General features: G+C 43.6%; 2 protein-coding genes across 3 annotated transcripts in view; one reads left to right on the plus strand and one right to left on the minus strand.

The window, feature by feature from the left end:
• Positions 1–26154, plus strand: part of Arhgap31 (Rho GTPase activating protein 31) — a 120737-nt gene extending 94583 nt beyond the window's left edge. The window contains exons 10-12 of the mRNA XM_004835673.4: positions 715–1290; positions 7596–7876; positions 11928–26154. Coding sequence (XP_004835730.2) covers positions 715–1290; positions 7596–7876; positions 11928–14366 — 3296 coding nt within the window. The 3' untranslated portion in view covers positions 14367–26154. The remainder of the gene's footprint in view (positions 1–714; positions 1291–7595; positions 7877–11927) is intronic.
• Tmem39a (transmembrane protein 39A) overlaps positions 25679–26937 on the minus strand; it is a 58515-nt gene continuing 57256 nt past the window's right edge. For both annotated transcript variants that reach the window (XM_021263201.2, XM_004835670.4), the window contains one exon: positions 25679–26154. In XM_021263201.2, the coding sequence (XP_021118860.1) occupies positions 25921–26154 (234 nt within the window). In that variant the 3' untranslated portion in view covers positions 25679–25920. The remainder of the gene's footprint in view (positions 26155–26937) is intronic.

A 26937-nucleotide genomic window follows, 5' to 3' on the forward strand; every position in this document is an offset into this window, starting at 1 on the left:
TAAGCATAGTGATTAGTCCCAAGTTAGAAGTTATTTCTGGATTCCTGAAAACTTACATGTCATCTCTCAGCCTACTTATTCCCATACAGAGGTCTCTCTTCTTGGCCTTCTCTTCTAAGTCAGTCAGGAACTTGCTCCTCGCTACTGTGCTTTCTAACATTTAGTTAATTCACATTCCTAGTTTTTCATTCTCTGAATCAACAGGATGAAGCAAGGGAAAAGGAAGAAAAGGTCTAACTGAGAACTGCATTAGTTTCCTTGGTGGGAAATCAAACCCTGTCTGGATCTATCTTCCAGAGAACACATACAACAGTAGGTTTTAAGGTTTTAAAAATGAAACAAGATTCTGTTATTTTGCCCTTTTGTCCTCTTCATTTTGATCAAATACCATTCTGCCATCTCCCATTTGTGTGGTTTTTTTCACCATCTACATTTAATGCTTGGTAGGTGCTCTCCCTGCCATATTAGAACTGACACACAGCACACCAGCAATGGTTCTTTAAGAACATCAGGCTGAAATTCTGTGCATATGCCAAAATGCTTTCTCTCTTGTCAACACAGTGTTATGCGCCCATCTTCACTAGGTTGTCCATGCCCTTATGACACTGCCACAGCTTTCCAGCATTCAGATGCCCTGTGCCTGTCCTTCCCAGGAGGCCTGTGGCTGTGTGCATGCCTATGCTGCTGACCAATGTACCTGTTCTTTTTCACTAGGAAAAGAAACCAAAGGGAATTTCAGTCGAACAGTCACTACTGGTGGATTTTTCATTCCAGCCACGAAATTACACTCCACCAGCCCTGGCAGCTCCTGTGACCTCAGCAAGCAGGAGATTGATTGGGGCCAAGAGGGTATGCTTGCAGGGGCTGAGGGGGGCTTTGATGTGACTAGTGACCGGAGCCAACTCCAGGGAGCTCAGGTCCGGGTCCTGCCTGAGCAGCTGAAGGTGTTCCGACCTATTGAGGATCCTGAAACTGAGCAAACAGCCCCAAAGATGCTGGGGATGTTCTACACCTCAAGCGACAGCCCCAGCAAATCCATCTTCACCAGCAGCCGCTTCCAAATGGAGCCCTCACCCCATCACCAACGCAAGGTGCTCAATATCTCCGAGCCTTTTGCGGTATCTGTGCCACTCCGAGTGTCCGCCGTTATCAGCACCAATAGCACCCCATGCCGAACACCCCCCAAGGAGCTGCAGTCCCTCTCCAGCCTAGAAGAGTTTTCCTTCCAGGGCTCAGAGAGTGGAAGCTGGCACGAAGAGGAGAAGCCAATGGGAGCTGAGATTTCTACAGGTAAAGTAAGGAACAAGGTTTTGTCGACAGCAAGAGATAAAAACCAGACTTGAACTTGCTTATAAATAGAGATCGCAAAACAGTGTGGTGAAGTGGTTAGGACTGTGAGCTCCATAGCCAGACTGAATGCAAATCCAGGCTCCACTATTTAGCTGTATGATCTTCAGCAAGTTAACACAGCCACGCTGTGCCTCAGTTTCTTAAACTATAAAATGGAAATGATGATGTTAATAATCACACCTTTTACATAAGTTTGCTGTGATTATTAAGTTAGTTAACATATGTAAAGCTCTCAAAACAGTATACAATATACAGTAAGTACTTAATAAATATTTTTATTTTATTTGCTCATAGAAAGCAGTAGGAAAAGATTGCAGAATGGAATGTAAAGCTACAGAGCTGGAACTGAAGATTCAGCTCTTCCAGACTCACTCATTCTTCATCCATCCATCCCTCATTTCTACCTCATATCTGCAGAAGAGCAGGGGTAGAAAACCTAGCAATGAAATAGAGCATCTCGCTTCTACTTCCTATATCATTCACAGGAAGGACTCTGATTGGCTGTGCTTGAGTCACATGTCCAGCCTTGCCCCAACCCCTATTCCCAGTACCTACTGGGGTAAGATGGGCCAGGCCTGAGTCTCTGGGCTGGGTCTGGAGTAAGGAAGGGAGCTTTGATCAACAACCCTGCCTGAGCCGTCAAAAATAGAAATAGGGAAAACCCCAAAGGAAAGGATGGCTGATAGTCAAATGAACATGTGTCTTATTGTGAATTAGGAATATTTCTATATTAACTGATATTGGCTAACTTTTTGTAGTATCTTTGTACTTTAGTACCTTCAGTACTTTCCCATCAAGCATGTCCTAAGTGTTCTATGGGTATTATTTCTCCTCCCAACAACCCCATAAAGTGCTATTATCCCCACTTGCTTAGAGAGGACTATGTAATTTGCCCAAAAATTCGTAAGAAGGAAGTGGTTAAAAACAAGAATTTTAATGAAGATTTTAAAAAACAAACTTACATTCATAAGCACTCTGTCACACTCCCTGATGTGCTTACCAGGGGCTGTGGAGTTAGAAAGCTTGTTGAGACCTGACCCCCTTTCCCAGGGAGCTCAGAGCTAGGAAGGGAAAGTGGAACTGCATTGATTCTCAACGAGGGTCAGCCTGTGGAAATCACCTAAGAGCCTCCTCCTGCTTTTTATCTTGAGGGAGGACTTAGGTATCTGAAGTATAATGAAAGGAGTATTCAGAAAAGACTGAAGGAGGGAGAGGCAATCCTCTCAGGAGAGTTCCAGAGAAATTTACAAGAGGTGATATTCAGGCTGCATCTTCATATGGGTAGGATTTTTCTGTGCAGAGATAATTAGAAGTGGCATTTTGACCGCCAGGTAGCTGAGCATTGCAGAAAGGCTATAGGGTTTGGACCTCAGCTGGGCTAATTCGGATCCCAGCTTTACCACCTTTTGGCAGTGTGACAGTGGGTAATTGATTGATATCTCGGAGCCTTTCTTCCATCTGCAGAGCAGGGGAGGCTCCTTTCTCAAAGCCCAGGCCAAGGTCTGAAGGAGAGAAGGTCCATAAAATACCTGTCAGGTTCATTGAAGATGCTGGGTAAATATTAGCTGTTCCCTCCTCGCCTTTGCCTTTATGATGGGGCTCAGATGAGCCAAAACTCAGGGACAATGAATGACGTCCTGTCTGGAAAATGGTCCTTGGGCTGAGGTGGGTGGAGCGGGACAAGGGAAAGAGGAGGGACAGTGCCTTTAAGGAAAACAGTTTCCAAAGGCTTGGTCATTCTCTCCAAAACACAGGGTCTTGGGCTTCAAAGAGTCTTTTGGTGATGGTCTCTCCTTTCTCTTTCTTCCTGTAAATAAGAATATCAAGTCTATATTAAATTTGGTCTGGGAAAGATACTAATGGGGATTCCAGCTTGCCTTCCTGCCTGTGGAGGAAGTAGAGTGGTGGAGGTGGCCACACAGGCTGGGACAGGAGGCTGAAGGGAGATGCTGGAAGATGCCAGGACAGCAGGCCCCCTGGCCTTCCCTCTGGTGGGGTTAGGCCAACTTACATTTCTTCTCTCCTCCCATTATCATTCCAGATAGAGGACTTCACTTGCATTAGTAAAATATTTTTTCTTTCTTTGTGGAGTAGCAGTGGGTAAAAGAAAAAAAATGAAGACAATTTTCCAGATTATCTAATTAAAAATTTTAGTCACTATGATCAAGGGAATTCTCCTACTTTGAACCAAAATAGGTGAAATTTCAATGTGACCTGAAGGATAAGAGATATAAGTATTGCACTTTAACACTAAAGTGCTGAAATTACATTGATTGTTTCAAAATAAAGAATCAGTGTCACAGTAGTAATTGATCGCCTGATTCAGGCTTATGCCCTGCTAACCTCAGCTGGGAGATAAAAGCATCACAAACTGCTCCTTTTGCAAGAAAAGGGAGAGATAGGGACTGGCTTAAAAGCTACAAGGACTGTGCCTGCCCTCCTAGAAATACTCATTATTGGAACATCAGAGTAACCATATAGCTTTAAGGAAACTTGACAAATGAAAATCCACAATTTCCCTAGTAGATATTAAGAGTTGTTTCATTCTTTCACTGAAGCATTCACAGTGGAATCTCCCCCCCCACACACACACATTACCAAAATCTGTAGTATTTTACTACAGCAAAACAAAACAAACAAACAAAAAAAACAAATGCTTTCACAGTATTGTTTTTGGAGCCTTGTTTCATGAATGTCAAAGCAATTCAGAAGTAGAACATAACTCACAATAGGGTACTTTAAACAATTTATTTAACTACAATGCCATACATTGCCTTCCACTTATTTTGATACATCTTTTTCCCATAATGATTTAGAGGATCTTCAAGCCAGCAAAGGTATTTCATAAATATTTGGGTATTTACAGTACCTTCACCTGTGCCCAACCTTGTCTGCATTGGTCACAGTGGACTAAACACTACCAACATCCAAACTCGCAGCCATGGGAAAAGAGGAGGAAGTAGGCCAAGGCTTTAGCTCAGTGGTGCTGCCGCCTGCCTTGCAAGCACAAGGTCCTGAGTTCGATCCCCAGTACCAAAAAAAAAAATCTAACTTCTTGAAAAGGGGAGGAAGCCATGCAGCCTCCACTCATGGGTGTAATCCAGCAGTTGCACGCTTGACTTCCACACCACCCTGTGTGCTAAGGCTTGTTTTACACAGATGCACCTGCCTTCAAAAGGGGCTGAGAAAGGTTGTCACCAGCTGAAACTTGGGCAGTGAGAGAGGTTCCAGTCCTACCCAAAGAAGACACTGGATACTAATGAACAGTCTTTGTCTCCCTGGTTACTCACTTCATGCTGGGAACCCTCTCTGTGGTAGCTTAGAATTATCCACCATATCTGTCAATCACCAGAAATTTACTGGACTCCTAGGTCCATAGCAGGCAGTGTCTAAGGCTAGATACTGGCTCTGTCCTGAGGAACAAACCCTCAGAGGGAACCAAGAACATGTGAAAAGGGGATGGTGACCTAGGAATTGAGCCCACAAAGGTAATAACAAGAAGTGCTGCCACAGGGGAATGGAAGGCTCCAAAGAGGTGGCATCAGGTGTGTGCCTTGAAGAGTGGATTCCTTTCAGGTTACAGGGAGGACCAGAGCAGAGGAGTGCAAGGCCTCATGGGCATGTGGTAGGAGAAGACCAGACATGCAGCACAACCAGAATGAAGAGGGCCTTTTGCACACCCTGATAGAGGTATAGGGAGCATTGAGGGCTGGTGGCGAGGGAGTGAGTCCCTCCTCCTCACACCAGAGTCCATTTAAAGGGTCACAGTCAATGAGCAGAAGACCTGAGTGCTACAAAAAGAGACACTGGTAGGGGCCGGGGATTTAGCTCAGTGGTTCTGCCTTGCAAGCACAAGGACCCAAGTTCGATCCCCAGTACCAAAAAAAAAAAGAAAAGAAAAAGAGACGCTGGTAGATTTGTCCAACTAATAGACCTGAGCAGAATGCTAAAAATGTCTTTTAAAAATTACTGATGCATTTACCCTTTCACCCAGAAGTCTTGCTTCCAAAAATTTACCCTGAATCAATAGCTGCACAAGTCCAGAATGATATATGCACATGATGGTGTTGCTTATGCCAATAGCAAAAAAAGTCGTGTGCGGAGCCTGCCCCACATTCCCTCCAACTCCTGTTCCTCCACAGAGAACCATTTCTGAGCTCACAGAAAGCATCTTCTCTCAAGTATTTCTTCTCGTGTTTCTTGTTTTCTGCCTCAGGGCTTTTCTTGCAAGCAGACTCTTACTCAGCCCTTGCTTGGGTCCTCTCAGAATAGGGAAAATCAACTGGTCATTCTCAACCAACATGAGCCAGGAATCAGTGGACAAATGAGCCAGTCTCACACTCTTCCGAGGGGTAGTTGTGGGGCACAGCCACACAGAGTTACCAAGGAGAGAGTCATGGTGGCCCACAGTGGTAACCACCACAACAACATACTTTGCATGACTTTCCCTCCACCCCATCACTCCTCCTTCCAGGTACCTCCTTCCATATAAGCTGCCTGCTGCCTGGACTTTGTTTCAGGGTCAGCTTTGTGGCGAGCCCAAACCAGTCCACATCCTAAAGAGTAATCGATTTCCCTTTAGACTAATATGGCATGGACTTCAAGATACATTCATTGAAAAAATGCAAAACAAAGAATAGCATATGTCATATGCTATATTTTATGTAATAAGAGTAGGAAATAAAAATTATACATTACAAGTACCTGTACATATGCAAAAATAAATGCATTAAAAAAGCAGAAACTAACAAAAGCAATCATGTAGAAAGGACAATGGGGCTGTGGCCCAGGACAGAAGCAACAAGAATGAAAGAAAACTCCTTAAAAGAATGCCTTTTTATATAGTTTTATATAATTTTAACTTCTGAACACTGTAAATGTTTTACACGTATGGAGATTAAATTAGCCAGGCATAGTGGCATAAACCCGTAATCCCAGCTACTCGGGAGGCTGAGGCAGGAGGATCACAGGTTTGAGGTCAGTATGGGCAATATAATGAAACCCTGTGTTGATATAAAAACTAAAAAGGGGCAAGGGACATAGGTGAGTGGTAGAGTGCTTGTCTAACATGTGTGAGGCCCTTGGTTCACTCCTCAGTACAAAAAAATTTTTTTTTCAAAAAATAAACCTACTAAGTAATAAGTAAAACAAAATGGTACTACAGTTAATTCCAAAGCATTGTTAGTTCAATCATCAAGATGCTAACACTAGGGCTGACAGAGCTGCTAGGCTGGCATCATGGTTAATGCCCAGAAGTAAGTCTCCAGGTTAACTAATGGCAATTGGCAGAGTTTATTCTCAGTCTGCAAGCATTTCTGAGCTTGATTGTATGTCAGACCCTGAGCTATGTGCTTCACTTCTGTTATCTACTTTATCCTCATCTGGACCTGCAAAGAGTATTATCATGATGCCACTGTCCTAAAATGATAAAATTCATTGAGAAACTAGAATTTGAAAGGAAGCTTATTTAATGCCCCTGTAAATAATGACATTTGTTGAGGGCTTGCTGTGTGCTAAGCATTGTTTGGGCATTTTGCTTAGTCTTTATTCCGCAGTCTTTTCTCGGCAAGGCAGAAGTGGCCCAATTTGAAGTTTGCCTCCTTTCTCCTGTGTCAGTAGGTAGGTGCTTAAGACAGGAGCTTGATCACTTCCGCTGTGCTGGAATTGACTGTTGATGACCCTAAGAAGCAGTCAACCATATGATCTCTTTGCAGCCTGGTAAAACAGCAAATTTTTGTGGTCTTGGGCACCAAGCTTGACTGCCCAAGGCCTGAGTATTTATTTGTGAAGTGAAAGGCTGGGGAGGGCCAAATTTCTTAACTTTGACACTATTGACATTTTGGGCTGGATAATTTTTGCTGGCAGTGGAGTGGGGCATCCCGGAGGATATTTAGTTAGCAGCATCCTTGGCTTTTAAGCTATAGATGCCAGTAGTGGCACTCACCTCCCCCAATACTATGACAACAGAAATACCTCCAGACACTGCCAGTGTCCCCTGGAGGGAACATGGCTCCTAGTTGAGAACTACTGGACTAGGATGATCCCTTCTCCGATAGTCTGTGACTCTGTGACCTGAGGCCAGGACATTGTGGGAAGAGGGTCAAGAACACAAGAGACAATGAGTTGGGAGAATTCCTTGTCCTTGTGAGGCAGGGCCAGGAGGCAGGATGGTGACTGTTTTGGGAACAACCTGTCTTGAAGTGAAGTCTTTGAACTCAAACTGATCACTCCCATCCTCTTTTCAGCTTCTGGTGCCAAGAATGCTGTTCTCGAGGATGCCTCACCCAAACCTGAAGGCCAGGGGATGGTGGAATGCAACCAGGGCCTTTCCCTGGAGCCACAGGCCCAACCAGAGGAGAAGAAAACCTCAGAACCCTCCTTGGCCTCCCAACATTCAAAGGGATCAGAGAAGAGACCAAAACTGGAGAAAACGGAGGAGGAAGACCGAGAGGCTGGCCCAGTGGAGGCCACTGCTCCTCCAGAGGGCCCCGGGGCCAGAGCCAAAGCTGTGTTTCTCCATGAGATGGTAAGGTACACAAACTGTCTGCTCCATCCATGTGCAATCTTCTTTTCCATGGGGGATCTGGGTCCAAATTAAAGTAGATTTAAAAGAATTGGTTTCTGCCAAAAGAAGGACTTTAAGAGACTTACTTCTCTGGCAAGCGCAAGTCCCTGGGTACCAGAGAGAGAGAGAGAGAGAGAGAGAGAGAGAGAGAGAGAGAGAGAGAGACACTCACTTCTAATCAGAACTAGAATTTTTTTTGTAGTAGACTTTTCAGGAGTCCGGTGATAGAAAGAAACCACTGAGCTCAGATCCTCAAGGACAGGTTCAACTCTTTGTCTGACCTAGGGCCACCATAAGCCAATGATATGTCCTTGGGATTTAATGATATTCTATGCTAGAAGCCACACAAAACTTGCTTGTCGCAGCCCAGGCCTAATACAATGATCATTCATGAGATCCTGCCCTCTTCTTCCAGACATCCTGGATGGGTGGTTGTCTAAGCTTCTTTCTAAAGTCTGGGAGATCTTCAGGGTCCACCCCTTCCTCCTCTGGCTCCTGGAGACATTAAAAGACCATGCCAGAGTTGATGGAACCTTGTCCTCTTTACAGCTGGAATTTCCCAAGAAGGATTTTGAGCTGTCCTTACATAAAAAGGTGTGGGGAGGTTTCCTGAGGACACCCAGGGAGGAGCCTGACATTTGGAAGGTGGCACTGTAACCAAAAGTATGTCAAAGGGAAAAAGGAACCTCATTGCCTTTTAACTCACTTCTAGGACATGTGCTACAGAAGTACATGCTGGGAGTTAGGGCAGAGCTGGGGTGCCATGGTGGCCAGGAGGACTTCAGGAGAGTCCCTATAAGACATGGTTGCATTTGTAGAAAGGGAAGGATTTTTATAGAGATTATACTCTTATGGGGAGAACCCAAGTATGAATAGCATTGCTCTGAGAAGCAATGAAGTTAGTGCTGGAAGAATTAGGGTGGTCTCGGAGGACAAGTAAAGGCATCCATTCCTTCATTTAAAGTATGTGTTAAGCCAGGTGTGGTAGCCTAAGGCTGTAGTACCAGCACTTAGGAGGCTGAAACAAGAGGATTGCAAGTTCAAGGCCTGGGCTACATAGCAAGACCCTGTTTCAAAATAACAAACAACAACAACAAAATGTGTCAAATACCCACTTTGTGCCACTCTGTTGAAAACTAGGATCAGTATGGGGACAAGATTGTCACCATCCCTACTTGCTTGGGGCTGACAGCCTAGTAGGGAAAGATCATTGAACAAGTAATTTTCAGGGTGAAATGAAAGTGTGGAATGTGGAGAGGATACATTACAGGAAGACCTAACATAATCAGAGGGAGGAGGAGTGTCACAAGGGTCAGGATGGTTAATCTTGATTGACAACGTGTTTAGTAAAGCACACTTCTGAGTATGACTGGGTGGTCCCAGCAGTGTGACCTTGGGAACCACATCTGGTCCCTCACCCCTTTCTTCTCCATCTGGCTCTTCCTTGCTCTTTGTTTCCTGGCTGGCATGAGGTAAGCAGCTGCCCTTCTACCATGAAGTTTCCCTCTTAGAGCCAGTCAACTATGTACTAAAGACTGAAACCTCTGAGCCAGGAGCAAAATTAAACCTCTCCACTAAGTTGTGCATGTCAGGTATTTAGTTCCAGCAACAAAAAGTTTACTGAACTAGAGGGCTTCTCCGAAGAATAGAAACTTAGCTTGATAAGTTGCTTTAAAAAAAAAAAAAAAAAGGATGGAGGGTGTATTTCCAGGCAGAAAGAACAAGATGTGGCATGAGTCTGAGGTGGGAAAGAGCCTGAAATAGTCATGGAATGGTAACAAAGCCAGGAGAGCTGGATGGAGAAAGTGAAGCTCCAGTAAAAGCAGGAATCACATCAGGCAGGACTGCATGGAAAGGTCTGGGGCTCAACCTAAGGGCAATGGAAAAGCCTGTGATATATTCAGAATTTTGACCTTAAAGGATCACTCTATTCTGTGAGGAAAACATCTTGTGAAAGGACAAAAGAGAGGGCAAGGATGCCAATTATGGGGTTGCTACATGGAAAACCAAGTGAGGAAAGATGGTAGCTTAGACTAGGGCAAGGGCCATGGGGGAAGTGGAAGGCTTCAGGAGCTGTTTAGGAGGTAGAATGAAGAGGACTTAGTGAAGGGTTGGATATGGAACAAGGATGAAGGGACAAAGACAAATTCTGGCTTTCTGGTCTGGCCAAATTTCCATTGTGATCCATATACTGAGAGATCAGAGAGCAGAATGGAAAGGAGTTTGGAGGTCATTTACTCATTTAAATTCATTGATTTTTTTTTTTTTTTTGGTACCGGGGATCGAACTCAGGTCCTTGCGCTTGCGCAGCAGGCGGCAAAACCACTGAGCTAAATCCCCAGCCCAATTCATTGATTTCTTAGTAAGGGATTAATTAATGTAGATGCTGAAGAAAGAAACGAGACAAGAAAAACACCTTACCTAGTCTAGTAGGCAAAATAGAACTGTACACAAATAAATGTACTACAGTAGAATCAGAATGTTTGACTGAGTAAGCCAAGAGAGTTATCTGAAAGAAGTAACTTAATAAAAATACACCCATGTCATACTCTTTATTGAGCAGCTAGTCGCAATTTACCAGACACCATTTGGCCTTGGGGAATCAACACAACCCCTGACCTCCAAGAGCCCATGGTCTGCTGGAAATAAGACAAGCATGAAAGTAACTGGAATGTGAGACAGCACATGATTACAGTCAGGTGAGAAGTGATGAGAGGTTGGCAGCACATCAGACTTCTCAGAGGGCCTGAAGCACCACCGGATGGAGATGTTCCCCTGGGTTGCTTCCCCCATGGGTCGGAATTAGGCCTCCAGACAAGGAGTAAAAGAAACAAAAATTTGTTTTCCTGGCCATGGCCAGGCCTCCCTTCATTCTTTTCCTCTCTATAACTTTAGCCTTTGTGGAGGCAAAGGGAGGAGTTAAGAAGGACAAAGGGAAGCTGGACTTGAGAGACAGAGACAGCAAACAAGCTGAAGCAGGAGACAGTTCAACAACCACAGAAAGAATCCTACACACACCCCAGTCAAATTAACAGTGGGTATACCTGGTAGTAGGAATATAGGATTTTGCTGGTTTTGTATATGTTTTTACTCTAATATGTATTTGAAAGTTCCCCATATTATGTTAGTCAGCTTTTCATCACTGTGACCAAATACTTGAGAAAAACAAAGGAGCAAAGATTAATTTTGACTCACAGTTTCAGAGGCTTCAGTCCATGGTCATTTGGCTTCATTGTTTCTAGGCCTGTGGTAAGGCAGAAACATCATGGCAGAAGAGTAAGGTAGAGGAGAGCTGCTCACCTCATGGCAGCCAGAAAGCAGAGAATGAGAGAAAGAACCAGAGAGGAAGGGACCAGGGACAACATATAGTCCACAGGGTCATACTCCCATGACCCACTCCCTTCAGCTAGGCCCCACACCCTGTCTTCATCACCTCCTAGTAAAGCCATCAACTATAAACCCATCAATAGATTAACCTATTCATGAAGTTAGAGCCCTCATGATCTAATCACTCCCAAAAGCCCATCCTCTGAATACATGAGCTTTTTAGGGGACATTTTACATCCCAACCATAACACATACAGAATATACATTTCTTCAGTAATAAGCAAAAGAACTATATTTATTTACTTGGACAGCAGGAGTTAGGGTAAGAGTTAACATTTTCATTCCACTAGCAGTATTGCCCAGAGATTAAATGTTTGTGTTCTGATGTAGACAGGGCTGGATTTCAATCCTGGTTTCCTGATCTCTGATTTAGATAAATTGTTACCTTATCTGAACCTAGGCCTCCTAATCTATAAAATGAGAATAGTGTTCATCTCCTAGGGTATTGGGAAAATTAAACAAGATGCAAAGAATTTTATGGCACATGGTAAGCACTCAGACCTCCACTGGTGCTAATGATGCTGAATCCTTTCTTTATTGGTCCCTTCACTCTCCCTAGAAACAGGGCAGATGTCAGTGTCTAGAGTCCTTGGTTCTAAGGTATCAGTTTCATGATGTTTTTCAGGATGATGATGATGTGACCAACCCCCTTCTCTGGCCCGAGATTCAACAGGAACTGAAAATCATTGAATCTGAAGAGGAGCTCTCCTTGTTACAACCCCCTGCTCAGAAGATCAGCCCGGTTCAACTAGTTCTTGAGCCAAGCCTAGCGTCCTTTTCTTTCCCAGAGGTTCCTGGGAACTTGTCTTGTGGCTCTGCCCCCACCCAAGTTTCCACCACTCTGGAGGCATGGACTAGGGACTCAACCAATCATGATACACAGAGGGCCGCCATGGCAGCCAATAGGGAGAAGCTGAAGCCAACCAGCAGTCTCCATAAATATAAGCATGAGCAGGGCTTGCACCCAGATCAAGCCAGTCTGGTTCCTCTGGATATAGTTCCCTTTGAGAAGGTGTCTCCATGGGCTAGAACAGAGGTAGAAGGCCCAGAGAATCTCTCCCCTTTGCTGCCACCTGCTCCTCCCCTTCCAACTCCTCTAGAGGAGACATCTCGAACCCTGCAGTCAAGGGACAACCCTGAGAGAGAAGATCCCTGCAGGAATTTGAAGACCAGTCTCTATGTTGAGCATCCAAAGTTGACAGACAGCCCTGGGGTCTCCAGCATCTATCAGGGAGATGAGGCAGCTCTGAAGCAAAGTGAAGAGGAAGATTCAAAGAATGCTGCTCCTGAGAGAAAAGGCCTTGGCATCTCAAGCCCAACAAAGGATGAGATCTCCCCACCAGGAGAAGGGGATGGATCCCATTCAGTACAAGAGCCTTCAGACTGTGACGAAGATGACACCGTGACAGATGTTGCTCAGCATGGCCTGGAGATGGTGGAGCCCTGGGAAGAGCCCCAGTGGGTAACAAGTCCCCTTCACTCTCCCACCCTGAAAGAAGTGCAGGAGTCCCGGGTGCAGACCCCTCAGAGCCACCGACTGGAGCGGAGGCTGATCACTAGGCCCAACCTTCGCCAGAGCCACTCTCTGGACAGCAAAAGTACTGTTCCGACTTGCCAGTGGCCTCTCTATGCTCCCTCCTCCAGCAGCTGTGCTAATCTTGAAACAGAGAAGAGTCCCGACTTTCTGCAGTCCCTGGCAGCCAGGAGAGAGGTGACTGGATGGGATGAGAAAGCCCCAAGGCCCTTCAGAGAGTTCTCTGGCCTGCAAGGGCCAGAGGTTCTTCCCAGCCAGAAAGGACCAACTGGTGTGCATCCCAAAGCAGCAGAGGCCAGCCCTGTCTGCCTAGCAGAGAGAAAGGAGCTGGGGCCTCACTTGGGGCACAGCAGCCCGCAGATTAAACAAGGTGATGTTCCGGGGCTAGACACCAGCAAGGAGAGCTCCCCTACTGTTCAGAGCAGCACCTCGCCTGCAGAGCGTCCCCCACAGTTACAGCAGAAGAGCACTGAATATGGGCCCTCAAAAGGGAAAAATAGGCCTTCTTCCCTCAACTTGGATTCTGCTGTCCCCATTGCTGATCTCTTCTGGCTTGGGAATGGGGCCTCATTTAGTTCACCTGGAGTGCAGCTCTCTGAGCCAGAAGACCCCAAGGTCACCTGGATGACCTCATCTCACTGTAAAGCAGACCCCTGGAGGGTTTGCTCCCAGGACACCCAGGACCTGGACATTATTGCTCATGCTGTGATAGGTCGCCGCCGTAACTCAGCTCCAGTGAGTGTGTCAGCTGTGAGAACCTCCTTCATGGTCAAAATGTGTCAGGCCAAGGCAGTCCCCGTCATCACTCCCAAGATCCAGTACACACAGATCCCACAGCCCCTACCCTCTCAGAGCTCAGGGGAGAGTGGGGCTCAGCCTCTGGAGGGCAGCCAAGGACCACCCAGCTCGACGAGTGGGGCCTCTCAGAAACTTGCCAAAGATGAGTCTTCCACTTCCCTAGAAAACCCCGGAGAAGAGAAAGCAAAGCAAGACACAGGAGCCATTCAGTCCTCACAGTTGGACCTCACTGCATCCTGCATGTGTGAGGGACCCATCCTTTCTCCAGGACCAGGCTCGCCTAACCTGGTCTCCACCCAGGATGCAACAGTGCATTGCAGAAAGCGCACATCAGAGACAGAGCCATCTGGCGACAACCTGCTTTCTTCAAAAATCGAGCGCCCATCTGGAGGTTCTATACCTTTCCACAGGTCAAGGCCAGGAAGACCTCAGAGCCTAATCTTATTCAGTCCTCCTTTCCCCATCATGGACCACCTGCCTCCTTCATCCACAGTGACAGATTCCAAGGTCCTGCTGTCCCCTATCAGAAATCCCACTCAGACAGTTTCCCCTGGCCTTCTCTGTGGGGAGTTGGCAGAAAACACATGGGTCACACCAGAAGGGGTTACACTTAGGAATAAAATGACCATCCCTAAGAATGGCCAAAGACTAGAGACCTCAACCAGCTGTTTTTACCAGCCTCAGCGGAGATCAGTGATTCTGGATGGAAGAAGTGGGAGGCAGATAGAATGATATCCGTCCACCTGCTGGTGTCTGGAAAGCTACCATGACTCAGCTGGACTTCATCACAGGGCCAACTTGCCCCCTTCCGGGCACAGGTTGTCTAAATGTGGGCTGATTTTGGCCTTGGACTTCTTTTTATTCAGCCTTTTGACCATTCATTAATATTGCATTTGCCAGAAGAGTAGTCAAGGAAAGACCAAACAGTGACATTTAGAGTCTGAAAGCAAATGGGGAAGGTTAGGGAAGGAAGGGGAATGGAGTGTGGGGAGAGGTTAGTGAAGGGAAGGGAATAGCGTGCGTGCCTCAAATGAAGTGGGGCTTGCACTGCTCCCCTATCATCATCATTTGTTGCTGTTGAGGCCTGGCTATGATAGTGTCCTTTGAAGGAAAGAAAATCCTTTGCCTGTGTCAGAAAATGTTATAATTGAAATCTGAAACCCTCTTTACTTCATGCTTTGTAACACTCCTTAAAGCATGTGTTCTTTTAAATCAACTTTTAATAAGCTTTGTAGACATGTACTATCCAAAATAGAAGCAGGTTTGGAAATGCAACTGAATGTGCACTTAGATTTCCAAGGGGGTGAACTTACCCAGGTTCTTTCCCTGGGGTCCCTGCAGACCTGCCCAACATGACTGTACAGCGGAATATAAAATCAGAGTCTATACTCAAGAGTAAGCCCTGAGACCGGCACAATCCATGAAGACTGTCTCACTCCGGCCTTCATTAACTTGAGATTCCATCTGCCATTGTACTGAACTCTGGGCAGTACAGATCTGGGCACAGCGGGGACTAAGCTGAGGTTTATCTTACTGTAAAGTTTTGACTCTTCATGTGGGCATGTAGTAGTGAGGTGAAGGTATTAGCTAACAAGATCAGCATCCAGGCACCAAATGCCCTCAGAGAAAAGCCTAATACAAAGCCATAAGTACACTGCATACGTACTGTGTTGAAATTGGTGTGGTATTAGCAGAAAACACCTCTAGTTCAGCTTCATTCCTCTTCCACGTTGGGCACAGAAGTATAGGAAGGGAGGCAGGGCAGAGTCCTAGAAGAGCAGCCATCACCGCCCCTCCCTGGGAGCTGCCCTCCTTAAAAACAGTGCATTTCATCTTAGCCAGTGGGTTCCTTCCTTTCTCAAGGGCAAACTTAAGGCTCCTCTCTCCCTTCTACGATTTCCCTCATCCACCACCCACCCCAGGCACTCAAACTTGCTCTTCTCCTCTGTCTGGATATAAGCAGAAGCATTAACCAATCTGATTTCTTTCAGTTACTTAGAACTCTTAGAACTTCAAGTTGTCCTCTCCTTTTTACGTAAACAGGACTTAAATACCTGCTGGCAGCTTTTTGGTGCTCTCTCAGAAAAAGGATTCACAGGGCAACCCTTCTCAGGTCCAAGCCTGGCTGAACTCTGTTCAGAAGTTCAATCATTGCAGGTATTTCTTTAAGAGCTAGCAGCACCTAAGGCTGACTTCAGGACCAAGGCCATGCTGGGCTGGGGCTGAGCTGAAGTCCTCTCCTCCAGTGAGAAACTGGAAGCTGATGCTCTGCCATAGATCTCTGTCTTTCCCATCCTTCTTCCTTCTCTCCTTCTCTCTCTGTCCTACCTCCCCTTGTCCTTTTTTTCCCTCTCTGATGATAAAAATCCTTGCAGTCTTGAAATCTTTTCCCCTTGGAAGCCTGTGGCTGTGGCAGGGCTAGCGGGCAAGCCTGCTGATGAGTTCAGCCTCTGGAGAGCACTGAGGCGCCTGAGCACTGGGAGCAGTTATAGACTTCTGGTGAGTGTTTTTGCTTTCTCATGGGGCAAACAAGACATTAGAGCAACAGCCAAAAGAGGTCAGCCCAGAAGAAGAGCCCTAGTACATAACATTTTTCCTAGGCAAGCCAGGTAAAGAAAGAGAATGGTGAGAGATGAGAAGGGCCATGATCAGAGATTTGAAAAGCACATTCCTGCCTTATCAGAAAATGTAGCAGATAAGTTTTATGTCAGTCTCAGTGTACTTGTGGCATCTATGCTTAGATAAGGACTGTATTCCAGTTATAATGTGAGAGATGGAAAGAACTGCACTTTGCCAGCCATCAGGACTCTGAGCCAAGTAATGGAATATTTTTTAAAAACTACTCTATGAATATTTTAAATTTTTGTTTGTAATACTTGTATATTTTTATCTGGGAATAGACTGAGAAGCCACCCTTAACATACTAACTAGTGAGGAGCCAGGCATGGTGACACAACTCTGTAATCCCAGCACTCAGGAGACTAAGGCAGGAGAATTGCCCTGAGTTTGAGGCCAGCATGGGCTAGTGAGTTCAGGACCATCCTGAACTACATAGTAGACCCTGTCTCAAAAAGAACAAAAAACCATACTAACAAGTGACTTCGGTTCTAAGGGTTGAGGTGCCTATGTAGAGCTATAAGGTGGCAGCCGTATTTCTGTAGACCCACACCTCCCATTTATGGCATCCCCTTCTGGTGCATAGGTATGTGGTGTCATCATGTGGCCTAGTGATAGCTGTCTGGAGATAGTCCCCACATCAGGCTTTCCAAGCCATTCAACTCTAGAGGCACTGGGAAGCCAACTAACCTTCTCTGTGTCTTGCTGCTCAAGTGTGGACCTCTCCTTTGACAATGTCACAGCCTGTCAATTGTCACACACATATTCATAAACTTCTTGAGGGCTGGGCTAGCCTGGTGCTCATGAAATTCCATTTCATGGCAAAGGAAACTCGTATTTGTCTCCTAAATTGTTCCCCTACATGCCTTGGGATTACCTATTTGGCTACCTACTTGGGACTCTGAGAAATGAGGCCCCTGAGAAGGGCCAGAGGGAATCAGATTGTTCCTCTCTAGAGCCATTGGTTTCAGGAGGATTTGCCTGATGCCCTACCAGCTGAGCAATCAATCATTCCAACTAGGGGTACTCAGAGAATGGGAGCAGCTAACTTTAAATGTTGAAGTGAAATGTATACACAGGCTGTTTTCTTTCAGTATTTATGGTTGCTTAAGAAGATATTAACCCATATTTATTTGTAAAATGGCCCTTCCAGGCCAATTTTTTTTCTTGTGAAATGGACAAATAGAGGTTATTTGGTTTTTTTCTCTACTTCACTTGAAATATGAAGAGACCTGATCAAGAACCTTACTAAGACACTGTCAGCCTAATATTAGCCCTAAAATTTGAAATACTGGCCAAGTCAAAATTCTGGAATCTAGGGACATTAAAAAATGTAAAAATCATCCTCCTCAAATATTTATCAAAAGCCTAGTAATGATGTACTGGGGACCTTAGTACTTCTAAATTTTTTAAGCCTAATGAAAAAGGGACAGGCATCAGAACAAGTGAGATAGCCCATAAACAACTAGGAGTAAGGTTGAGAACCATTAATTACCAAAGGAAAAGAGAAAAAAAAAATGCAGTAACTGACATCTTTTTTGTTCTTGTTGCTAAATTACCTAATATGGACTTGAATTTGCAATCCTCCTGCCTCAGTCTCCAAGTTGCTGGGATTACATACACCATCACACTAGGCCCTAGCACCTTTCAAAAGAATTACTACTATTCAAGTGACCTACTGATTTTAAATAATCAAATTAATCACAATTGCAGGTCCAACTGGCATACCAGTGAGACACTCAGGTGTTGAGAAGTTTGATTTGATTTTAAAAATTAGAGTGGCAAGCAACTAAGACTAAGTAATTCCAAGCTTTTATGCAGACCAGATTGGTTTAATTGTGAAGTTGTGTTGGATCTGGGCAAATGAGCCAGGTGGGATCAGCATTCTATACTGAGAGGACTTTGAGAGACTTTTGTCATCACAGTGTGAGTGAATCCAGCAGCTGATGAAGTCACAGCCCAGAGCATTTAGCACAGGATAATCACACTTGACTAAGCCTGGGTGGGACAGTCATCTGTCTTCTGGGCCTCATGTTCCCAGCTGAATAGCTCCCAGTGAACAGAACAGAAGATTCCTTCATCTGGGATCGATATGGCAGGTCACCGTAGGTCTGATTCCCACCAAGATGGATGGGGTCCACATTCCATCACTGCCGGCCCTCACTGACCACAGCATGAGCCTTAGAGCTTAAGTGCTGCCAGGAGTATGACTTTAGGTACTTCTAGTGGAAAGGTCCTTTAGCAATACTTCCTAAGGGCAGAAGAAGGCAATTCTCTTTCTGTGCAGGGAGAGGAGCGGAAGATGCTAGACAGGTGATGGCCTGAGGTCAGTGCTGCATCACATAAAACTAGGGGCCACAAAGGCAGATTGGCACACAGTGGATTACTTAGTGACCCTGAGGTACATTAGCAATGCAGGGATTACTTCTCTGAGGGTGTGGGGGAGTGGAGTTAACTATAAGAAATCCATGAATCTATGGCCGTGTGTTTTACTGGATGAATCACAATGCTCTGCATTAACTTAATGCTGTTGTATTTTTTGGCTTATAATTCTGCAAAGTAAAGCACTTTTTTCAAAAGAGTCTATTAGAAAGCCACATGATTGCCGCTGTCTTCTAAGCCCTACAAATGTTTCCAAAGATATAATCAAAATGTTCTTCTATTCATTAAAAAGTATATTAAACCTATCCATAGAAACATTTAAGTGTAATTAAAAGATTGTTATGCTTTAAAAATGTACTCCAATAAATGATATGAAATATAATGCTTATGGTGGATCTAAGTGCTACAGGACACGGGGCCACCAAAATCGGTAACCAGAAAAGTAAATTATGTGCCTCATGCTCATTTTATTTTGTTCTGTTTGATGTCATTTTTTTGTTATTTCAAATCTGATCTCCTGGCAAAAGTTCTGGTAATTTGTCTCAGTAAATTTTCTTCTTGTTATGTTACATCTTTGTAATTGTGAGATATTTACACTCCCACTATTTTACTGCTGCAACCAGTCATGTCATCCAAGACACCCAGCGGAAGTTGGTGATATTGGAATAGAAAATGGAAGAAAAAAGCTACTGCTTCCCAAAACTCCACAATTTAAGGCGTCACTAAGTCCACTGTGCAGATTAAACTTGGTTTTCTTAGTAATGAAGTCAAGAGAAAGAGACCTGTTCCTTTGAGTGATTATGTTAACAGTGCTGGGGTTGGGACAGGGGACACACACGTTTGTCATTCTGGCATTTGTTATTTTTTTAAAAAGTGGAATTCATAGTGGAATTCATAGACAATCATAAACCTGGTTTCTAAACTGAAAATTGTTGCCACTTCTTGGATTCCAAGAACACTCTTGCTGGAGTGGTAACAGATGCCTGTAATCCCAGCACCCAGGAGCCAGAGGCAGGAGGATCACTGAGAGTTGGAGGTCACCCTGGGCTACATAGTTAGTTCAAGCAAGCCTGAACTACATAGCGAGACTTTGTCTCAAACAAAACAAAACAAAACTTGTGAAGACCCTTCCTTTCCTGCACAAAAAGGCTGCATTCTCCCACATGACACACTTTTACAAAGGTTTGGAAGACAATCTTCCAGTTTCTCTCTTTGGCTTCTGCTCATTGCTTTTCCTCATTTCATCAAAAAAAAAAAATCTGTTACTAAAATGTATGGATCCAGCTATTGTATCTTCTATCCATTCTTTGTGACCATAATGTAGTTAATATCTAGATCCTCCACCTTTTTTTTTTTTTTTTTGAGACCAGGTCTCCCTATGTAGCCCAGGCTGGCCTTGAACTCACTATAGTGCTGGGATTACAGGAACGTGCCACCATGCCCAGCTGATTCCCTAGTCTTTGCTACCAGGCTGTTTCCTTCTCTTTTATACCTCACCATCATTCCAAATGACTCATTCTCAAGAAAACCCACCCAACAATCTTGCCATAATTGTTTACATTTTTACCTCTACTCAGTTTTTACTGTATTTCCTTTTTTGTGGATTGAATACAGGGCCTTCACCCCGAGCTACATCCTCAGCCCTTTTTATTTTTAACTTTAAGACAGTATCTTACTAAGTCATTAAATTGCCCAGGCTGGGCTTGAACTTAGATCCTCCTGTCAAGGCCTCCCAGATTGCTGGGATTTAGAGACATGTACCACACCTAGCATCTCTACTCAGTTTTCATCATTTGCTTCTAGAATTATACATCAGGCTGTTCATACTCAGAACCTTTTGATGCTAAATTCCCATTTTCCTTTCTCAAGACCTTCTATTCTTGGTACTTTACTCCATTTGTGCAAGACTACCAAGGCCTGGCCCACCCCTCCTGATAGGCAGCACATCAGACTTCATCCTTCCTTCCTCTTTGCAGACCCCGAGGTGCATCACCTCAACTATTCCCTTAAGCCATACCCGCCGGCAAACTTACCATCTAGGGCCGACTCTTAGCACTCATCCTCCCTGCTCTCTGCTGTGTTCAAGCAGAGAAAATCATGAAACCATGGTAGAGGGCCTTTCGATGTTTATGGTTCACCATCTCAGAAGTGGCCTCATTCCCAAAACCCACAATGGCTGTTCTATTCTTAACCCCTTCTGGATGGTACTCCTCCCTAAGGATAACTGGTTCTTGCTTCACACATTTGTATTATTAGGAGTCTTTCTTCACCTCCCACTGCCACTTCCCCTTGTCCATGTAGGTGTGCAATTAACCTTTCTAATCAGAGGAGGTGCTGTCCCTTCCCAAGACTCTTTCCATCAATCTCCACCACCCATCATTCTCTCTCCTATATATTCAGCCTTTTCTTCTTTGGCCTTGTATCTCTCTGCAGATAAAACACACTCAAGTCTCTTCTATCTTAAGCAAAGGTCTCCTCAATTCCACACCTTTACCACCTTGCTGTGTCCAGATTCTTGGAAGAGTCCTTGGTGTGGTTTCTTCATTCCAATTCACTCTTTTGGACCAGCTCCCGCCTGACTTCCTATCACACCCTGTCAACTGTCACACACATATTCATAAACTTCCTGGGGGCTGGGCTAGCCTGGCGCTGATGAAATTCCATTCCATGGCAAAGGAAACTTTCTCTAGCTAAAGTCACCCAGGATCTAATAACTATATCCAGTAGTCACTTCTCAGTCTCTCGACTTCCCTATTACATGTGATACTGTTGAGCATTCCTTTTTTGAAGCTCTAATTTGCCTTTCCTGGCCATCTATTTTCTTAGTCTTGTTCACTTGAAAGTATCTCTCTACCTTTCCATGCTGCTGTTTGCCAGAATTCTGTCCCTCCTTTTCACTCCACATCCTTTCCCTAAAGGAGGGATATCCAGCCTTTTGGCTTGCCTTGGTCACATTGAGTGAAGAATTGTCTTGGGCTACACACAAAATTTATAATTAATGTATACAAAGTAACAAAATTTCCTTTATATATGTTATTTTATGAAATAGCAAGCCCAAGTTTAATAATTCAATAGGAAACTTACAACTTCTCCCACAGGCACACACTGTAGGTAGGCTGAAATACTATCATTAGTGACACCTGCATTTTACTTGTCAAGTCGCACTAGCACATATAACATCTGATATAGGTGGGTTTCAATTTGACTGTGTGGTTGTGTGGGAGGTGGAGTTAGCACTGCACTGTGCCTTCTCCTACACAGCATTTCACTGTTGCCTACAGTCCACGATGGAGCACTGTGCAATCGAGTCACAAGAAGCATTGCTCAGTCACACACTAATTGTAAGCTCTTTTGTAATCTTGTGGGTCATTATAGGTGTTCAGGGCTGCATGCAGCCTTAGGCCGCAGGCTGGACATGCCTGCTGGACTATCTCATTTAGCCCGATGGCTGCCTCCACCATCCACACACTGGTAACCCATCCCTGCCCATTTTCTCTTGCATGGACTTTTAAATGCTCAACTTGTCTTCCTACTTTATGTCTCAGTGACATTCCCCAGCCTCCAAATCTGTCCTACACATTGCTGCCAAGGTCATCTAAGGAAAATGGTTTTCAGGCTCCAGCATTTCTCAAAATCACCTGTAGAGATTATTAAAAAGAGTGCTGGGGTATATCCAGAGTTTCTAAATCAGAAGATTTGGGGTAGGGCTTAAAAATTTCCATTTCTATCAAGTTTTCAGTTGGGTGATGCTCGTGATACTGGTCTGGGGTTTACATTTTAAGACTTTTTATCTGAAAACACTCAATCATAAAATCTTAAAATCTTCCATTAGATGTCATTTTGTTGTTGTTGTTGTTGTTGTCTTTTGTGGTTTTTTTTGAGACAGGGTCTTGCTATGTAGTCCAGGCTGGCCTCGAACTCACAGCAATCCACCTGCCTCAGCCTCCCAAGTGCTCGTATTACAGGCATACACCACCATGCCAAGTCCACTAGGCAGTAGTGCTCACTCCCTTCTCTGTATCACCACTCTATCTCTACACACTCATATTACTGAACACTCTGTGTGACAACTGATTTATATGTCTACCTTCTATTAATGAACTCTGAACATCACTATCTCTGGCACCCAGCAGAGTTCAGTATGTAAATACCCAGTAAGCAGAAATGGAGGAGAGAGAGCAGTGGTGGTGATAGGGAGTAGAGGGAAAAGGGTTTAAGGAATATAAACATAGTATCAGAGAGGATATTAAGAAACATCTTCACCATACTCTTTCCTACGAACCAACCTCCAGGGTGGACATTTGCCCACCCTGGGCCACCTGGACAACTGGTCAACCATCTTTGCTTTTCTCATGTCTCAAGTTCACTTAGCTGATCATTTGCTGTACGTTCCTTTCCATACATCTTTTAATTTTCCAACATAAATTACAAAAAGAGGAGGGAGCACATTCTTTAATGGGTATACATTTCCTTTTATCACTAAGCAAAAATGGTGTCCATCACGATTTGTACTGGGATACAAAGTACAAGTAACAATTTTTTTCTACCTCCATGAGTTGGTACTTAAAAAGAGCAGCCCCGATGGGTAGGAGCACATTGAACTAAAAGGGCTTTTAATCCCCGATGCTGCTGTATCCAGAGGAGCAAGCAGCGGACACTTTGCAATTCTAGTTTCCAAAACTGCAAAACTAGTTTTTATTTATTCCTTACATCCATTTATTCAGCCAGCCTGGCATCTGGTCCTTCTGTTACTCCTTTAGGATCCAGCCAAGACAAGTCAAGCCAGTATAAGATTAGTTTATTTTCTCTAATTGGTTATCTGGGCTACTTTTCTATACTACAGCCAAACTAGGGCATCTTTGATGACATCTCTGAGCCTATGACACCCACTCTGCTCTCAGCTGTCAAGTACTTTCAATAAACTACTTGCTAGTAGAGAAGCCTATCTTTCACAAAAGAATAGTGAAAACAGTAGCTTTGCTGCCTTTCTTCCACCTCAAGAAACACATTGAGGCTGAACCACTTTAAAGAGCAACTACCCTAATATATTGGTTTTCTTGCTATTCGTCCAGTATAGCAACTTGTTTCTACCTCAGGCCACAGCCCTTACTAATGTAACATGGAATTCTTACCAAGCTATTTATGTGGCCCCACCTTGCTTTATCTGGGCTTTGCTCAAAAATTATCTTCGCAAAAGATGCCTTAGTCTAGCAGTGCTGTTTTTACCACTCTGTCTCTGCCCTGACTTCTCTTTACTGTATTTATCACTATTAATAGGAAACATTATATATAAACTTACTTACGTTGAATTTTTTTTTGTACCAGGGATTGAATTCGGGACCTTGCGCTTGTGAAGCAGGTGTTGGAACCACTGAGCTAAATCCCCAGCTATAAACTTACTTATTACATGATCAGCACCACATGTCCCCACATCACAAGCTCTGAAAGGGGAACGTCTTTGCATTTCTTATTCACTGCTATAACCCCAGGGCCCAATACAGTGCCTGGAGGTCAAAATATATTTGTTGAGTGGTTGAATGGACTCAGACTGAGTGTCAAATAATTTAACTTTTCAAAAAAGTATACTCATCAAAATATTAAAGGAAGCCTTGATTGGTTTAAACATATAAGTAGTCACCTGGGGTAAATATATATATATATATATATTACTGCTCAGAATTGTTTCCTCTAGTGAAAAACCTTTTGGGCACTCTTCTGCAAGAATTCAGAACAGTTTAAGAACTCCTTCATAAGTCATGTTTTCTACCACCAAAAACTTCACACATAAAAAATCACACCCAGCACAGAAAATATGACCATCTATTTTAGGTTCTTCAAGACAAAGCCTCAGAAGTTTAGATGACTAGAAATAATCCACTAAATACATCACTTTCTAAGAACACAGAAAGTGATCATCTAAAGGGTTAACACTCACAATAGGAAGGTTCTGGAGTATGAAATTTTTTGTGGTACTAGGGATCAAACCAAGGGCCTTGTGCATATGAGGTAAGTGTTCTATCACAGCTGTCTTCAGCCTTTGAGTATGAAATTTGAAACATTTTGAATATAGGTAAAATTCTCTGAAGAAAGGTGGGCATGGTGGCACACATCTGTAATCTCAGCACTTGGGAGACTGAGGCCGAAGGACTGTTGTGGGTTCATATGCAGCCTGGGTTACATAATGAATTCAAAGCCTCACAAAGTGAGACCCTGTCTCAAAAAACAAAATGAAACAGGGCCGGGGATTTAGCTCAGTGGTTCCACCGCCTGCCTTGCAAGCTTAAGGACCCGAGTTCGATCCCTGGTACCAAAAATAAATAAATAAATAAATAAATAAATAAATAAATAAATAAATAAGTATCTTTGAAGACAAAGCAATAACTTTCTATATTTCACTCTTCATAACTGCAAACATAATGCCAATGTAAATGAGTTGCTGCCAGACTGCACCAAGACTGTTTAGCTGCTGCAGCTTGAGCCCATTCTTTCAATTATTTGGTGTTTTCAATCTACCCATACTCTAGTAGCCCACATGACATTTATACTTGTCTTCCCTCATATTTAGCAACACATGATCTCTTTCAAGAGCTTCATGAATATGAGCACTCCAAAGACTTTCTGCCCCTGAAAAGTATTATTTCAAACAACTACAAGGAAAATAGTTGGAAGCAGAAGTGAATGAACAGAAAAAGTGACAGCAAAACTCTGTGCCTCAAGATAAAAGCTTTCCCAAAATTATCTTTAAATGTCACAGAGAGACTAGGCCAGCTGAGACTCCATTTTAGAAAGCCTTCCTCCTAGTATCGTAAGACAGAGCCCCACCCAGGATTTTAGCCCACTGTTTTCTGTAGTTATTCTAACACTATTACCAAGATGAAATAAGAGATTAGGTGGCAAAAGGCAATTCTACACCTCTCCCGTTCTATAGCAATAATTACTGGCCAGCTGAGAACTCATGATAAGATCATGAGTATGGCAGGAAGGACAGCAAACACCACAGGTACCGCATCAAGGGATAAATGAATGAATGATTGCAGAGCCATACAAACAATCAATCCTTTTACTGGAGAGACATACCTCTTCATAGGTATATTATCCATATATACTAACACATGAAAGATCACATCACCTTGTTTACGGATACATTTAATATCCCTTACCCTTCCCGACTTTCAAAACATAATAGTATACAAAATATAAAATATCTTAAATATTATAAAAATTGCAAGAAAAAATAGAATGTATGAAAATATTTTTATCTGAGTTTTCCCTCATTGTTGAGAGGCAGCTAGTTTACCTTGAGTTCATAACTGTTGAGTGGGTAGGAGTATGCCCTGCCTAATACTATTCTGTCTCGGAGGAGCTTAAATAAAACATAGTAATTGCAGAAGAGGATGAGCGCCATGGAGAGTGTGTGGTTCCACTTCTCTGACCGCAGCAAGGAATAGAGCTGGTAGAAGACGACACTGCCCTCGATAAGGATAAGTAGATTTAACAGCCTTAATGGACGATGAAACAGGAACTGTAAAGAAATTTTTTTTAAAAAGTTACTTCACAGAGAAGACTGAAGTTATTACTGAATTTTTCTAAGATCATTTCATATTTATATGTTTTATATGCAATAACTAATAGATCTGCTTATCAAATATCAATCAGACTACTTCTTGCTATAGAGATCCAATTTCATTTTTGCTCAAGACTAAGAAAAATACTTTTACTTCAGTGCCCCTGGGACATGAAAAGGAATTATGCTCCAAAGAACACTATTTCTAAAGATTTTCCTGAGATTATATCTTATGTATATACTTTATTAAAGATAACGAAAAGTGTATATTTATCTAAGACAGAAGTTGAAGAAAAGAAACAAAAATTATTTTAGGCTCTTTAAGTTGAAGGAAAAAATTGAGAATACCTGAGCATGGTGGGACATGCCTGTAAAATGCAGCTACTTGGAAGGCTAAGGCAAGAAGAACTGCAAGCTCAGAGCTAGTCTAGAAAACTCAGTGAGACCTTGTCTAAAAAAATAATAAAAGTGTTGGGGAAAGAATTCAGTGCTCCCTGGGTTCAATCCCCAGTACTTGGGACACACACACACATACTATAATGTAGATACTTATGTATGTAACTACTTAAAATGTAACTGTTTAAAAATGTAAAAACTAAGCTGGTTTTGGTGTCACAGTCCCATAATCCCAAAACTTGAGGAGGCTGTAGCAGGACAATCACAAATTCAAGCCCAGTCTCGACAACTTAGCAAGACCCTGTCTCAAAATAAAAGAAGGGCTGAGAATGTAGCTCAGTGTGA

This window comes from Heterocephalus glaber, unplaced genomic scaffold (genome assembly GCF_053883595.1).
Source record: "Heterocephalus glaber isolate CG9 unplaced genomic scaffold, H.glaber_assembly_v1.0 deba00000122, whole genome shotgun sequence".
Lineage (NCBI taxonomy): Eukaryota > Metazoa > Chordata > Mammalia > Rodentia > Bathyergidae > Heterocephalus > Heterocephalus glaber.